The sequence below is a fragment of the Typopeltis vanoorti genome, chromosome 4 (genome assembly GCF_054136105.1).
Source record: "Typopeltis vanoorti isolate ZY-2024b chromosome 4, IOZ_Tvanoo_1.0, whole genome shotgun sequence".
Lineage (NCBI taxonomy): Eukaryota > Metazoa > Arthropoda > Arachnida > Uropygi > Thelyphonidae > Typopeltis > Typopeltis vanoorti.
Window position 1 is genome coordinate 94,014,618 of NC_143552.1, and position 18,406 is coordinate 94,033,023.

Genomic DNA, 18,406 nt, shown 5'->3' on the forward strand with positions numbered 1-18,406 from the left:
CAAGTGACCATACCACCTGAGATTAACTCTGCTAACGCATTCCTGGATGCTGACAATGTCAAGTTCTTTCCTAATATCCTGTTTTTAATATGATATTGCCATTGATGCCATCTATTCATGCCTCTAATTTTTCTAAGGACTTTCATATCTGTGGTCTCTAGTCTAGAGCACAAGCTGACTTATTTGCCTAGAACTTTTGATATGCTTTCTTCTTTTCTTTCACTGCCTCTTTAACTTCTTGTGTCCACCATGGAGTTCTGATTTTTCTATCCTTGCAGACAACCTCACCACATGCCTCTCTAGCTGAATCAGTCAGGGTTTTCTTCAAGGTTTGCCACTGAATCTCCAAGGTTTCGTTCCTGTTCTCAAACTCTTTCATTTTTTCTTCAATAATCTTTGTGTATTTTAGTCTACAGTTCACATCTGAGAGCTGCTCAACTTTTATTCCCTTTAAAACTTTCTTAATGTCATTCTTTTCGATATGAAATTCAATTTTATCCTGCTCAAGACTAAATAGCGATCACTTCCAATTTCAAATTTGATTTGGAGGAAAATTGTAGATAGGAAGTTAGTAATGATGTAAATTTTTCATGTAGTACTATCATATCCTATACATGGCTAGGGAATTTGATGATGATGATAAAATATTTAATTATTTCCTATATTTTGCCGAAGTTAAATCGACATCTTCAGGGATTAATATAATGGTATTAAACATGTGCACGCAGCACACTTCAGTAACAAAAATTAAAACGAGAGATACAGGAAGACCTTAAGTCCTATGATTATGCTACCTGTTGGCTTTGGTTGGATGTTCTTGGCCACTGGGCTGTCTGCGGATGAGGGTTTCCCACATGAGGGGGGCGGGGTAGTCTGATACAATCATATTGTTCAGGTTGGGAGTTGGTAAGAGGTGCAACAGTTGAACATTTGCCAAATCATGACTGCAATTTTACTGTATCTCAGCTACATTTGCTGTTATTGTAGAATTGTCTCTATATTATAATTTTTTTTTAATACTTTCAGTCTTATGAATGAAAGGTTTCTGTTCTTTTTATAAATGGTTTTAGTTTTCGAGATAATAGTATCAGTATCCCTAAGGATAATTTCATTAGGATTGAAATTCTGTGATTCGAACAGTTGAGACAAGTATTAAGATTTTAGAAGAGATAGTAGGGGAGCAATAAGATATTTTCCTTCAAGCCTTGTGTGGGGTGTTTAGTTGTGGTTAAACATATGTAAACCAGACCAAACTATTACAGGATTTTACTTTCCAAGGTTAGCACAATAAAAGCTGTAATAATTGGAAGCCAAATTGGAACGGTAAAAGTACATTTCCAATGGAATACATAGAGAGCAGCTGTGAAATTTGAATCAGGATATCAAACTAGGATAAAATTACTAACATAAAAAGTGTACCTCAAGGGTAAGATTACCAACATAAAAAGTGTACCTCAAGGGTCCCAGCTGGGACCTTCACTTGAGGTTTTCTGGAGAGGTCACATTCATTGGATAGGAAGATGCCTGTAGCACATTGTGTCAGTATTGGTATAACTTGAGTTATGACAAACTGTTCAGGTTCAGAAACACTGCTTGAATTATGGCTCATGTGACCACTTTGGCCACAACTATCTCAAAGCTGAATGTTTCAGCTTTGAGACTGTACAAAAACAGAGTCAGTTTCTTAGTGAACAAAATAGTTAAGATTAATTGAAGAGACAAGTTAGGATGCAAATGTGTGTGCAAGTTTTGATTGGTAGTTTAGTTTCAAGTGTTTTCTTTTTATTTTGAAATTAAGAGTTAAACTGCTTGGAGTTGAGGGGATAATTTACTAATGGTGCAAACTGACAGGATTGTATCCACACGAAGAAAGTAAACAATGCACACTCTCCTCCCAACAATACTATTCACCATGTGTCAATGAATAAAGAATTTTGATATTTATACTTAAGTGAAATATTATTTATGGAAACTTATAAAAATCATCTATTTCCTGGTATCGTTCAAGGAGTGTTCAGACTACTGTGACAGCACTATGTAAATGAGTTTACATTATTAATAATCTCCTATCAACAAGTTTTCTCCAAATTAGTGTATTACTTGTCAGCACTCCAATATTGTCGTATCTAACATTTCATTCTTCTAAGGTAATGCTTCCCAAAGTTATGGATGTCAAAGTCCCCTTTGGAAAAATTGAAATATTTCACAGTCCCCATTGGAAAAAAAATTGTAATACACACACATATTATTATAATATTTATTGTATTTATTTTCAATACAAAACATACACATATTGCAAAAATCAAATGCAAAGATTACATTTTTAACATCTTACATACACATTTGACATGGAACACTTAGTCTTAAAACATTTTAAATTTGTTTTCATTATTTCACGAACCCCTCAACAAAAATAATGGTCCACGGTTGGGGAAGCGCTGTTTTAATGACTGAATCAATCCACCTAGACCTTGGTCTTCCTCTGGATCCTTTCCCTGCAATCTTGGCATCAAACATCTGTTTTGCCAACCTTTTCTCTCCTATTCTGTTTGTGATCATACCACTTTAGATTGACCTTTCTCACTATTCTTGAATACAAACAAATGCCAAGTACCTTCCTAATGTATTCATTTTTGATATGATTCTGCTACTGATGCTATCTGTTCAGGCACCTAATTTTTCAAAGAACTCTCATATATGTAGTCTCTAATCTGTGATCAAGTGCTTTATTTCTAACCCAACTGTCAGATCCATAACTTAAGACTGGTTTCTGAATACTGTCTTGTATACTGCTAGTTTAGTGTTTTGGTTAATTTCTGTCTTATTCCATATAAATTTATTCAACTGGTTCCTCACCATACCACTTTTGTTTTTTCTGTCTAATTCCAGAATTAATTTACTGTCTTCACTAAAAACTGCCAAAGTAACTTAAATATTTTACTCATTCTATAGGCTTTCCATTCAAAATACACCTTAAGGTTCTTGCCTATTTTCATAGTTTTGGTTTTTTTATTGCTGATTTTCATGCCAAGTTTGTTGCAGATGTTATTCAATTTTGATAGTGAATCCTGTACACTGGGTGTGTTTAGGAGTACATCATCTGCATAATGCAAAGAACTAAGTTTGATGTCTCCACTTCTAAGTTTAATGCCACTTCCTGTCTTAATGCGATACATATAAATGATATTTAATAGTGGAGATAATGTGCATCCTTGTTTTACACCTGATTTACATCAGTTCTAACTGCTGACTTACAACTTAAATATAGACAACTACTGCTCTGTATTATTTTCTTTTACCCCATAGAATTGTAGTATTTTGAAAAGCTTTTCTCTGCACCTTGTCATATGCCTTTTCCTGATCTACAAAACTAAAGTACAGATCCTTGTCATATTCCCATGATTTTTGTCTTAAAGTGAAATCTGATCCTGACAACCTCTAATATTCACCATCGAGAATACGGGGAACGAACTTTCTTGTCAAATTTTGTTCACTGTATTCATTTACAGGGTTGATTGGAGAGCAATCGCAGGCAGCGATTTCATTTTTAAGGCTGTTAGCATTTGGATGCTAATCATCCTTGGAGTGGTAGTTCAAATTAGGTCTTTTTGTTGTTCAGTTATATGAGACTGATGCAAAAGAGAAAAAGATAGCATTTGACTGCATTGCAGTATGAAAAAGCTGTGGCCTTTTTGCTGTCTTGCCTATCTCTTTTCCTAATATCTAGTTCTCTTGTACTTCAATATTGCTCTAGGCCTATGATGACCCCCCCCCCCTTCACTTTTACACCTCAGTAAAGGGCAAAACTAGTCTGTGTTGTAATCTTTTCCATAATGCATGCCAATATATATATATATATATATATATATATATAATAGTATAGTTGTGAAGATATTTTGTGTGCATACTGTCTACACTTGGGTAAAGGATTAAAAGAATGTAATTTCTTGTCAAGTATATAATTTATGAAAAAACTTACTACCACTATCTTGTTTTAGTAAGAAGTCAGTTTACTGATCTTGAATAATAATAAGCATAGGTATACATTGCCCTGAAATTGTTTAAGAAAATTTAAAGCCACCATTCAAAGATCCTGAGATGCTATTTTAGAAAGATGGTGCTTTCATTCTTGAAGGAATATTCCTTTATTCTTTAGTTGGAATATTGGCTTGTCATTGTAATCCTGAGCACAGGGAGGATTAGTGTGAATAGTCTCAGAAAACAGAAATTACTATTCTGGATTTTACAACTGAAGTTGATTTAGCCAGTCTCGTATGAATGTGGCAGAGATTTTTCTTCCAAAAAGTTGGTTTTTCGTCTTGCAGAACAGTCATGCATTGGAGAATCAAAATGCATATGACACTCAAGATTATAATGGCAAGTCAGCATTTTATTCTGGAAAGAAATCCCAAGATTTGCCTTGAGTAAGTTTAATTTTTTTGGAGAATTTCAAGATAGTTTATAACAGCATTCAAGATAGAGTAAACTGACTTATTACTGAGTTTTTCACAAGTGAAAGTTTTTCCCACAAAATAAAAAGTTACAGCCATACAAACTAAAGCTGTGAGAGTGATTTTTTTTTTTTTTTTTAAATAAGAGTAATCTTTATTGATCTAGAATATTGTAAATTAAAATATTCTAATATATAGAATATTTATTTTCATATTGTAAAGATATTAACATTTATATTGGATATAGTGTGTATCTATGAAGAACCTGGAGAACTGTTATTCATGGAGGATTTAACCTATCTTGAGACAACAAAAATGAAGATAGGAAGTAGTGCAATGAACACTGAACACATTAAAATTGCTTAGCAACATTATATTACATTAGCATTGCACTGACAGAAGTAGTTTTATAATGATATTACACTATGGATGACAGTAATTATCACATAAAATGTTTAGCTATGCACAGTTTGATAATTAGCATTATTTATTTATTTTTCCCAAAATGCAGCTCACAGTGATCAGCACTTGCATTATTTTCTTTTGTTATTGCATAGAAAGTAAGGAACAACATTTCCTAAGTTCATCAGGAAAGGGGGGGGGGGACTTTCATCCTAAAAAAAAGGCTACAAGAATATTAGGGGAACTCATTGAGTGAATATATATAGAGAGAGAGCCAGATGACATGATAACTTGAGATACTGGAAAATTTTAATAATCAGTCACTATTAGCTTTGGTGACTTGACATCTGACACATGGAATGTTGTAGATTACCATTCCTGATAAGTCAATAGGGTTATCCAAAAAATGCAAAACCCATTAAAAAAAAAAATTACAACAAGAAGAACACCTGTGAAAAGTGAGAAAAAAGATTTCATGTTCAGAGCACATAACAAAACTACAAAGTTAATCAAAGTCTTTTGATTCTGGCTAAAAGAAACCAAAGATTGATTATATTCATTGCCTGATCACATATTTGAGTTACCTAAAAGTGCACAAATTTTTGCTGACCTGCAACCAAGTGACCTTAACCATGTTGTTGACACCAACCACTGGAAAAACTTCTTGCACACCTAAAACACATAACTAGAGATTTGATATAGAAAAATAACAACGAAGGATCTAATTTTATATCTCATCGCCGCAACTAAACTCTGTATAGTAAGTTTCACACTCAACATGCCTATGTGCCTTCATTCAGGACTGATTTTTATAGTTTGTTATGATAGAATTTATTATACTGAGATTTGACTGCATATAATTTTTTATAAATTATATATTCACAGTTGTACTTTATGATTTTATAACCAAAATCCTGAATGGCTATTCATAGAAACAGCAAAACTGTTGATCTCATAAAAACATTTTTTGACTAGAAAAAATACAATGCCGACTTACACAATGTTGAGCTCGTTTGTTGTGATTTCTGCTTTTGCACTGTGTGTGCTCTTTGTGCTATTCCACAATTATCTGTGTTTTAATACTTTGTAGCTTTTTCAGTTTTCTAAGTTGTGCAGGTCATTGAGTAGCAGGTTGTAATAGGTTATTTAATATGGTAGGTATCTCTTGTTATTCATTTATTCATTTCGTATGGTGATTCAATGAGCCCCTTTTACGGGGGGGTACGGCACACCTCAATCCCCCCCCCATTTTTATCTGGGCTCGGGACCAGCATAGCTGACAATTCAGACCTATGGTTGGAGGGATTGTCTTCCTGACTGTATCCGTGTGTGTTCACGGGGCCGGTTTGCCTGCTTGTGGGATGAAAAACCCAGATAAAGTGGGTAGAGGGGGGAACCTTGCTGTCCACACCCAAGACTGGCTAACTTGTCTATGGCTGAGGGAGATCCTTAAGCTCCTCACATCATCGACGGGGATTGAACCTACAGCATTTCTTCCCCAGGCACATGGTTGTGAAGCACATAGCCACTAGGCTAACTGCATGGACATCTCTTGTTATGTTAAGTGTTATTGAAATAATTGTTTAATATTAGTAAATAGTTCCTTAGATTTTTTATGCACAAGATCTGTCTGTGTGTAGCTATAAAGTCAGAGTTCAGTTATAGGCTGATATATGTTAAGGTATCCAAGCACGATTAAAACAACCATTGTGTAATTTCTGATTTTGATACATGATCATTTGCATTATTTCTGTGGATTATTATATCATAATCTTAGTTTTTTTATTTACAAGTTCCATAATAATGATCTGTTTTTAGTTAGTGTCATTACTTTTGTTCAGAATAATTTTTTTCCAGATGTGTTTAGTATCCACATATTCTGTATATGTGAGATCCATGTAAGGCAATCTATCTGAATGCCTGGATATTTAGCAGACTACAGAATGGCATTTGGTTTCTGAAACCATATATAAACATGGCTTCAGAATGACATTTGCTATAATATGTGCCAGTAGTATAATGTGTGAAATGGTGTAGCAGGCAAAGGATGTGTAATTTTAAGGTTCTTTATAATTAACATTCATATTTCAATGTTTATGATTGGATTATTAATAAGTAGAAATAAGCCGATAGTGCATTTAGCTTTTGTCTTTGAAGACGATAGTGTCTGTATCTGTATGTGTCATCAGTACTGTAGTGATACTGCATATTGATATATCTATGTCTGTATGGCTAAGTTATGAATGTCATTTATGTATATGCTAGAAAGCATGGGTGATAAATTATATCTTGTAGGATTCCATATCGTATTAATATACTATGTTCATAATTCATGTCTATTTTTGTTACTGTTTTGATTATACTTGATAAATATTCCTGTACTAGGTGTTCAGTGTTCTTATTCTAGTAGGGTATTTGTTCTGCAGGTTTAACTTCTTGTTTAAACATGAGTTAAACAAAAAGTGTAATCCAGAAGTAAAATTAATTTGTTTTCATCAGCAGCTTTATGATGTCTGTCTTCTAGTAATTATGAATTTTATGGAAGTCCTCCTGCTTGTTTTTGAGAGATGTGTGTGTATATGTCTATATATTATATATGTATATATTATATTATATATATATATACATTTTTATATTCGAATTTTACTGACTAGAAACATCGAGAAAAGACAAAAACTTTAATTAGAACACAACTAGTTTTCATCGGAATGCAGACTTCTTCAGGTGTACATACTATCACAAAAAAACTGGAAAATTAGCAAGATAAAAAAGTGAATTTATTCCTAACTTATGTGATAAGTTCACTTTTTTATCTTGCTAATTTTCCAGTTTTTTTTTGTGATAGTATGTACACCTGAAGAAGTCTGCATTCCGATGAAAACGAGTTGTGTTCTAATTAAAGTTTTTGTCTTTTTGTTTGTCAAGTTTGGACCGGCATCCACGTGGCAGGTCTAGCATGAGATGTTAGTGAGTGGGAACTATCTCGAAACACCAGAATTGAATTACTGTTCATGTGCGAGGGTCCAGAACTTTATTTGAATTCTAAAATGCATCTTTCTAGTTCATCGGGGCATTTATGGATATTTGTAGTAAGATTCCAGTCTATCTGGTGTTGACGTTCTTCTAAATTAGAGTTGGCAGAGAAAAGGACATGACTGGAGAGGGTGCTTGAATGAGTTCTATTGTAAAAGATATCACGTTGATGCCCTTAGAGTAGTAGTGAGACAGACTTATCAGTTTGCCAATAATACGCCTTCCTGCAACTACAGATCATTTTATATATTCCTGGGAACTGGAGTTGATGTTTTGGCTTGGGTTGACTCAGGAAAGAATGAAGTTTTGGTAGGGTAGTGAAGCAAGTTCTAATATTAAATTTCATAATTTTCGCCAATTTGGATGATAGAGAACTCGCATATGGTAGTGAAATGTGTGCAATAGGATTAGTTATTTTCTTGCTGAGGTTGGAGACGTTATAGATGGTTAGAAATGCTACAGGGATGAGTAGCTGTTGTTTAAGAAAGTACTCTTGAGGTGGTTAAATTCGATTTGAAGATCTTCTTCTGAAATTAGAGATCTTGCCAATGAGCCAGAGTGGTGATGATTCTGAGTTTCTGCAGATGGAAGTGATGAGAGGAGGCATGTAAGTATATACAGGGTGTTCGGGATAAATTTGACAGTTTCGTAAGGAAAAAGAAAATCTTCTTTGTATCTATTAAATTTAATGAATTGACAAAAAAACATTACAGGCAGAGTTAATTACAATACTATCAACAAGATTTACTCAAAATAACCACCATTAGCATCGATCACAGCTTCAATTCTGCTTCGGAACCTCGAACAAGCTGATGCTACAGTCTCCCTGGGAAGGGCCGCAAAAACTGTTTTAATTTTATCCATTAACTGGGCTTTTGTATTACTGGAAGTGCGATTGGTGTCTTTTTCAACTGGGCCCCATACAAAATAAACCATGGGGTTAAGGTCTGGGGAGTTTGGAGGCCAAACATTTGGACTGGTGAAGTCGTAGAAATTTTCAGACAACCATTTTTGACTTTTCCAGAGGTGTGGCAAGGGGCCGAATCCTGCTGCCATACATACGGCCTACCATTGGCTACCCTTGTTATCCAGGGCTTGACTACAGTTAGCAACTCCACGAACAAAGCCCGAATTCCAATGCCAGGGTTCTTCAACACCTGTTCCTGCAGATTTGCGAGGAATTCTGCTGTACGAACGCAATCAGATCGTCTGCTAGGGATCTTTCTTCTTGCTACATCCTCGTAGTCACCATTGCAAGTCTCTAGTTCATGCCTGATTGTTTTTACTGTATTCAGGGAGCATTGGGCAGCAGTCGTAATATCCTTATTTTGATGGCGGGCACGAATCATCATGATTCAAGTTATTCTCTTCCATGATTCAGGTGGGTTCCAGCTATCCATCCTTTCTGACATCTTGTATATGAATGAAGAAGGGTCCAAACTTTTAAATGAAGAGAAGTGTGTGTTAATACATGTAACTTACGGAAAAATATAATTAATTATAAATATGTCAAATTTATCCCGAACACCCTTTATATATATATATATATATATGTTACCGTGAAAGACTGAAAGTAGAGAATGTCAGTATTCTCCGGTGAATGTCGACACATACCAAATATGTCCTTCTTTCGCCGACGTATTTGGTTATATTATTATACATTCGAAACGACACCTCTGCCGCGAACGAGCTCACGTGGCAATCTTCTACTGCAAGCAACGAAAATGTTACGAGCCTCAAAAAGAAAATTTCCTCCTGCTCAAATTGGTGATACCGTACGAATACAAGTCCCTGATGTCAACCGTGGTCATACAGATGCCTGAAATGTGTTGGTGGTTGTTGTTGTTGGAATAGAAGACTCCGACTTTTATAAATTAGCAAATAAAAATGGTACCCTCAAGCAGCTTTATACCCATAATCAGTTCGTAATTTGTAAAGAAAAGTTACTTTCCATAGATGAGATTTCTTCTCAAGAAATGTCGCTGAGAGAAGCAGCTGCAACTAATTTGAGAAGTGGATGGCAAGGCTATACACGCTGTAATTGCAAAAAGAAGTGTTCACAACTAAATGCAGTTGTAAAAGCAAGGGACTCTTGTGCAATTCGAAGTGTCATAACAGTTTAAGTTGTTGTAATAAATAAGATTGTGTAACGTTAATCACATCATTTATGTGTAAGTTTATTATTGGTATTATTTTCTTTTCTGATTTAGAATGTACTGTTTGTTTTAGGTTCAACAGTTTATTTACATGTGCTGTTACTTAAGCTTTCTCCTATTTGGCATATATCATATATTAAAAAGTTGCATTTTTGTCTTAACGTAATAAAAATATTTTTATTCAACATTCACCATCAGTGCATGCTGAATGTCGACATCTGCCAGTGTAAGTGAGAAATAATGATATTTAGCAATTTCGTACATACACCAAGCGACTATGTGAATGCTGACATTCACCGGAGAATATCGACATTTGCCAGATATTGGTCTTTCACAGTAACATATATAAAGGGTGTCCCAAAATTCACGCAAGATTTAAATTTAGTGCCATTTGTGTGGTGTTGCCAACAAGAAAAAAAAAAGACAGCGTGACAGCTGACAGTTCAGGGTTATTAAAAATGGAGCGCTACACGAAAGAACAACGCATTTTCATTGTTGAGCAATATTTTAAAAATAATGAAGGTTTGGCAGCTACAGTTCACAATTTTCGTACAAAATATGGTGGAATAGTGATTTAACTTCATCAACTGTGAAAAGATTAATTAAAAAATTCAAGGAAACTGGATCAATTAGTGATCTTATACACTCTGGCCATCCTTCAACAAGTCGTTCAACAGAAAACATCGAAGCAGTTCGTGAGAGTGTTGCTGAGAGTCCAGGAACATCAATTCGGCACCGTGGTCTTGAATTGGGCATTTCGAGAAGCTCTCTACAGCGTATTCTCACGAAAGATTTGCATCTTTATGCTTACAAAGTTCAATTGACTCAAGAACTGAAGCCTACTGACCACACACACACACAGCGAAGAGAGTTCGTTGAATGGATTATGGAACAACAAGTGGATGCTTATTTTTCGAACAAAATCATCTTCAGCGATGAGGCTCATTTTCATCTTGATGGCTTCGTTAATCGACAAAATTGTCGCATTTGGGGTTCAGAAAATCCACAAGTGATTGTTGAGAAACAAATGCATCCACAACGTGTCACTGTTTGGTGCGGATTTTGGGCTGGAGGCATCATCAGTCCATTCTTCTTCGAAAATGCGGCTGGTAAGGCAATAACAGTTAATGGTGCTCGCTGTCGCGACATGATAATCCAGTTTTTTGTGCCTAAATTGCAAGATATGGATGTGGACGACATGTGGTTTCAACAAGACGGTGCCCATACAGCCCGAGAAACAATTCAATTACTGCACGAGTCATTTCCTGGTCATGTAATTTCCCATTTTAGTGATCAGAATTGGCCGCCCAGATCATTTGACTTAACGGCGTTGGACTTTTTTCTTTGGGGTTTTTTGAAGTCTAAAGTTTATGCCAACAAGCCCACGACCACCCACACCTTGAAGGAGGAAATTGAGCACTGTACCAACGAAATTCAGCCGCATTTTGCAAAACGGTCATGAAAAATTTCGACAAAAGAGTGCGTATGTGCCAGCAAAGCCGTGGAGGCCATTTACCCGATATGCCATTCCATGCATAACCCTATACTTTGTATACTTTATGAATGAATAAGAAATTATAATTTTTAATTAAAAACCTGTGTTTTCTATCAAAATTACTTCTTGCGTGAATTTTGGGACACCCTGTATATATATATAGTATATATAATTGGTGATACTTTTTTGTCAGTCCATTTTTGTTAGTGTGTGCTATAGGTTTACAAAAGGTTGTGAACCTATACAACATGCCTATCTGATTGTGAATGTGGTCTTAACATATCCTTATAGGTATAGATGTGAGCCAAGGGTCATAAAAAGAATGTAATAATGACATAAGTGTAAATTAATGAAGGTTTTAGGGAATGCAATAAAAAAGTTTGAAGCACCGCGCGGTTAGCCTAGTGGCTTTGCGCTTCGCAACCATATGCCTGGGGAAGGAGTGTCCCAGGTTCGATTCCCGTTGTAGACGTGAGGAATTTGAGGATCTTCCTCAGGCATAGCCAAGTTAGCTGGTCTTGGGCGTGGTCAGTAGGGTTTTTTCCGCCAGTTTATCTGGCGTTTTTCATCCCGCAAACAGGCAAACCGGCCCTATGAACATACGCCTCTACAGTCAAAAATATATCCCCCCCCCCAGCGGCAGACCAGGCGACAGGTCGGTTGGGAGTAGTACTAACAAGAAGTCGCATCTAAAGTAACACGCGGACCCTGCATGGGAAGCGGGAATAACGCGTAGTAGAAGAAGAAGAAGAATAATAAAAAAGTTTGAAGTATGTAGGAAATGAAATTTATTTTTTTGCTGTTATTATTTTTAGTTTTTGCACAAAAGGTCAACCACAATCCATAATATGTTTTACTCATTCACTTTTTTCATACAATCACATGAAGACTGTTCTCTGAATACAGTAGTATATATATATATATATATCGATAAAATTTCAATTTCTGTTAAGGTAACTTGCTGTTTTTATTCTTTGTAGACATGGATCAACACGAAAATCTGTTCCTAGTAGCCCAAAGAATAAAAAAGAATTATTATTTACAGGTATATTATGGATACGATATTCTGATTTTGATTAAAATGTTTTAGACAGTACACCAATTAAGTATATCGTGTGCTATTTTACACTGCTAAAGCTTAATTTATTTTTATTTTTTTATAGCTGAAATAATGCATGCTCTTAATGCTCCTCTTTTAAATTTCTCTATTTGCATGATCCCATACTCAATATTGGCTGATTATGGTATCATGCAGTTACAGGTGCCATTTTTTTTTTATCTTCTGAAGTATTTTAGATGTTGTACTTTATGAATTTAAATAAATAAATACAGAAATATGAAGATTGCCATCAACATAAACTGACATTGGTTTTTCTGCATGCATAGCAGAAGTGACCAATCATCAAAACAATATATACCAGTAATGTCAGTGTAGCGATTTGACTACTTTTCTTTTTTAATGATAATCTTGTGCTCAAGAAGTTGTTTAACATTTAATACCATTTATATGCAGAAAGGTGTTTTTTTGCAGAAATATTAGCAGGAAATACTGCTCAAAAGGCACTGAATGATGGGGGGGGGGGGGAATTCTTCTCAGAGTCTGCATTTGAACTGTGAAAGAGCTGCTGCACATGTTTTAACAGGAATTTAGAGGAAAGTGGAGGAATTGTCACTTCCAATTCTGATGAACATGACTGGTAATATTTTTTTTGTAGAAAATGCAAGAAGTAAAACTCTGTTAAAGGAAGTATAGAGAATTGGTGAGACAGGTCATTAACAATCTTATTCTCATCTGCACCCAGTCAGATATTTTTACTGAGCTCTTATTGAGGGTACTATCCCAAATATGAGAACAGTATTCAGTTGTTTTTCAGTCAGATTTGTGATTCACACTTTACTGTTAAAAACAATAGTGAAAGACAAAACTTATTTAGATACTGAGGAGCCATTGTTTGGAATATATTTATACCACCAAAGATTGTAGGTTTATTATCTCATGAATGGCAGGGGGAGGGGAATCTACTAGGTTTATTATCTCATGAATGGCAGGGGGAGGGGAATCTACTAAGGCAAGATCAGTCTTTCACAGACCCATTTTGCCCCTTATAAAGTATTATATTCCTGTCCATCCAGTACTGAATTCTGCCTTTTACCAACTTCTCCAATATCTTAACCACCACTCCTGAGATACTGGTTGGCTTATAATTTGTTACCTCTGTCCTGGAGCATCCTTTATGCAGTGGGAATGTTTTATCCTCTTTCCACTCCATTTGGCACCTTCCCAGAACATAGAGCCCCATAAATTTTTGACCATTTCCATTTTTCTTTGGGAATATGTAGCAATAATTTTTTTTTTACAAGAAAGGGGTGCCAGCTCTTTGCTCAACCCCACTCCCCTCCTAACCTGGAGCACCAAAGTTTTTAATTCTTGGAGTTTACCTTCTCCTAGTCTGTTAGACTTAAGTCCAGACTGTAACAGGCCACATAGATTGGTGAATAAGAGCAATGAGTTCTTTTGTCATTGATTAGCTTAATTTTGCCAAAAATTATAGGTGCTAGTGAGACTTGGTTGACTGAGGATGATATAGTCATAGAATGCGAAGGATATATTATAGTATTTTATGAGGACAGAATGTAGAGAGCTTGCATACAAAGGAGAAGCAGTACTGTACAGTGAAGTGACAGGCGAAGTCATGTCGGCATCGAAGCAAACATTTACCGTTATATGTGATAAGTATGTATTGTGGATCTCTCATAAACTATAGCCAATTTTGCATTTTCATTGTTCTGTTCATATTCAGCTCCTTGAAATCTAGAAGTGATTAAAATAATCTGGGGGCATGATTTTTGTAAAATTTTGTTTTTGCCGAGACTTTCTACATAAAGTACATTTTTAGAAAGTTTTTTACCTTGGGTATATTATACATCAAATAAGCAGGTAAGTCAAGTTTGCGCCTGAAGTATTTTCAAGTCTGAGGCAACTTGTGGTAAAGGTGGAATAAGCTCTGATCACTTTCCTTAGTATCTTAGTATCTTACTTTCCATTCCATGGAAAGATTGTAAACCTAGAATGCATTAGTGGCTGGGATAAGTTTTTTTTTTTTACATAATCGACGAACTCTGGCTTTAAAGATAAAAATATAGAACTTTTTCATCTACCTCAAGCTTCTAGTGAGTATGGTATTGATCTCACACACTAGGTAATGAAATTCATCTCTCTGTCTCTCTCTCTCTCTCTCTCTCTCTCAGCAAACATCCGTATCTCACTATCGTGGGAATTGAAACCATCGACCGTTGGTTGGAGACTGTTATCTACTCAGCTATCCAAAAGGCCATTAGTGTGTGTCATATTATGTTTGTGAAAAGAGACAACTCACCTTTACATTTCCTTGCTATATACACTGGTTTTCCATAAATTAAAGAACAAAGAGAAAAATCACAACTACTCAAAAACCATATGATGAATTTTTATGTGATTCAGTGAAAAGAAATATGAGATGTGAGAGAAATATTCAACAAGAACTGCAAATAAATAGTTCACTTCTGTAACAAATGGGTATGTGAAGACAATGGTCAAAAACTAGAGGTCAAAATGAGATAGTCAGAGTGCCTCAGTAAGGGATGTGGTCACCCTCACAGTAATACAGTGCTCACATCGTTTCATATCATTTATGATGGTGTTCAGGAGCTCAGTTGGTAATAACAATCACTGTTCATGTAAAGATGAAAGTTCCTTCAAGGTTTTGGAGAGTGTGTGTGGAAATTGAGAGCTTAAAGTGGAGACCTGGCCAGCCAGTCCATTTGCATGATGGTCTCTTCTTGAAAATATTGAACTATGAGCTTCACTTGATGAGGATGAGTGTTGTCTTGTAGGATAAATGTACTCCCTTAATGCACTCGCTTATTGGCAAACATAGAGGTCCAGGACCTCATCTCTGTAAGTTGAAGCATTTATTGTTCTATTAGGAAGCACATACAGGCCAGTGCCTCCCCAAACTGTCACACTACCTCCATCATGTGTTCCTTTCACAGATATTAGAGGAATGATAATGTTTCCCTGCCAGATCAGAGCACACCTGGTATTGCTTTGGAGAGCAAATTAAGACTCATCTGTAAACGGTATTGACCCAATTGGTCTTGAGTAGAATTGACACGGAGCCTAGCACATTTAAATGTTCTTTCCTGTGGCATAGGGATAGGATTATCAGTCACTTAGCATACTGTGACCACTTTCCTGAAGTCTTCTGTGCAGCTACAGGGATATTTAATATCCCTGTAGCTGATGCAAGGTCAGATCATATATGATTTGGCAAAGCACTTCTGTGTTGGCAAGCAGATAAATAATTGAAGATATTAGTCATCTACTGCAGTTGTAGCCATAGTAATTTTCTGAAAGAACACTATGTAGCCATAGTTTTCTTTCAGTGTATCTCTGGGATGCTGTTTGTAACTTCTGGAATTGGTTCCACAGTTGTGAATCACAGAATGAGTCATGTACAACCATCTGGCTGACTTTGGTTGGCTTCTAGTCTTACAATGGCTTGCCATTTGAATTCATTGGTTAAATTATGTCTCGCAACCACATCCAAAAATTTTGCTATCACAAAATGTCTTGTAAAAATAAAATATATAAAAAAAAATTGTCAAATGCTTTTTCATATTCTGTTGATAAGAGAAGAGATTGATTTCTAATGATGAAATTCAAACAAGTAATATTTGGTTTATTTGTAATTACTGTTTAGAAATGCTTGAATTAAAGCAAGGGATAACACTGATACAGTGCCATGTACCTTTGTAAGCTTTGGATAGCAAAATCAGTGAAAATTATCCAATGACAGATTATTTGAACATGTCTATATGATTAAACAATTCCCATCATTAAATGTGAAGAGAATTCTTTGGGGACAGAGGTTTTGACTCTGAGAAAGTAGCAGGTTGATAGAAGATTAGTGTTTTGGAATAGAAAGTGACGAATTGTTATTCATCTTCATATGTCGAGGTTGATAATTTTGATAACAATTTAGATAAAAGGTAGCTGACTTTTGATGACTTGGATGATGAGGATTATCCACAGGATTAGTTGATTGTTTGTGTGTTAGGCACTTGGTATAATACTAAAAATTCTGAGGTGCTTGTTACTATGGTAACAAATTATTTAAATTTTGGATTATTTAAAGAACTTGAGTTTTCACTTCTGTTAGCTGCTAAATCGACAGCTAGTTTCATTAATACACATGCTGGTCACTGAATTAGAAACTTTTATTTAATATTGTGTTGGACCTCCTTTAGCCCAAATTACAGCGCATATGTGGTTTGGCATAGATTCCACAAGATATTAGATTGTATCTGTCTACAACATTCCAGACATTCACCATACAGTCCTTTAACTGGCACAGATTTGATGGAAGAGGACTTGCTCCCAGTCTGTTTTTCTAACGTGAGCCATACATTCTCAGTGGGGTTCATATCTAGGCTTTATGACGGCCAGGGAAGACAGTGAAAGTTGCTGTCATGTTTGCTGAACCATTCTTGAGTGATGGACAATAGCATTGTCATCCATGAAACAACCGTCACCTGCTGGATAAAAAGTCAACATTGCAGGATGGACTTGATTGGCAACAATGATCAGATGTTCCTTGGAGGACACCTGACCTTCTAGTAATGTCAGGGCACTTGATCCATACCAACAGAACGTTGGCCACATCATGACACCACTCCAGAACCATAAGTCATGTTTACCAGGCAAGCTAGGTTCATTGCTTCATGGGGCTAAAGTCAAACTCTGTATTGTCAGTACAGAACAGGGTGTACTGTAACTCGTTGGACCACATGACTGTTTTCCAGTCTTCTGGTGTCCAGTCATTGTGTTCCTAACACCATTGTAGACAAACTTTCTGATTCTTTGCATTAATCAGTAGTTTTCTTATAAGCTTGTGACTGCCAGTACCATTCCCCCTTCAATTCTCTGTGCATAGTTTGGTGAGATATGGGGCTCCTCTGTAGAGAAGCAATGTGGGGTTTTCCCTCAACTGATTAAACACCCAAAACATCTCACCTTTTGAGAATCCAGTCAGCTCTGCTGTATACAAAATCGTGGCTCTCGCCAAACAGGCACCCACAATAATCTCTTTATCAAGCTCCAACAGATCCTTTGTTTTTCCCATTGTGATCAACACTGTTGACGATTACTGACCAGCATTCTTAAATAGTTGCTTAGAACACGTGACTCACTCAACCAAGTATTTTGCATGTACACTGTGTAGTGACATTTACATAAATCTGCATAAAAGTTTCTAATTCATTGACCAGTATGTGTATGATATATAGGATTACAGGAGGAAATCATGGTCAGAGCAGGAATGAACAGCTCTAAACATGAATTCCTTGAGTCTGATTCTAGACTCATAGAAGTTTTTTTTTCATTTGGTTATATATAATGTAAATTGAAGATACCAAGAAATTATATACTTGGTTTAATCCAAGCGTCAGCAAACAAAGTTTACGTCTGAAGTATTTTCAGACGTAAACTTGGGACAGCTCATATAAGGAAGCTAAGACTTCACATCACTTGCCTTAGTATCCCATAATGTAAAGCACATCTCCTTGCGGATATGTATAATGCTATGCATTATGGGAAGGGTCACTACCCAGACCGGTTTTGACCTTTATCGATGTCTCTTCAGTGGGAGCCAGACCCAGAGGTGATACTAAGGTTGAAGTAATGCAGAAGTGATATTTTCATATGACTTAGAGTTGCCAAAAGGTGTCGCATCTTATTATTAAATTACTCTGGATTAGAGAAAGTTGTTGGAAGTTTTTTCACTTGGTTATACTATAAATTAAAGATACCAAGAAATTATATACTTGGT

The 18,406-nt window shown here is 35.8% G+C and overlaps 1 protein-coding gene across 5 annotated transcripts in view; it reads left to right on the forward strand.

Moving 5' to 3' along the window:
• LOC150107502 (focal adhesion kinase 1-like) overlaps positions 1 to 18,406 on the forward strand; it is a 496,861-nt gene that overhangs the window by 219,489 nt on the left and 258,966 nt on the right. For all 5 annotated transcript variants that reach the window (XM_090391922.1, XM_090391925.1, XM_090391923.1 and 2 more), the window contains one exon: positions 12,518 to 12,582. In XM_090391922.1, coding sequence (XP_090248048.1) covers positions 12,518 to 12,582 — 65 coding nt within the window. The remainder of the gene's footprint in view (positions 1 to 12,517; positions 12,583 to 18,406) is intronic.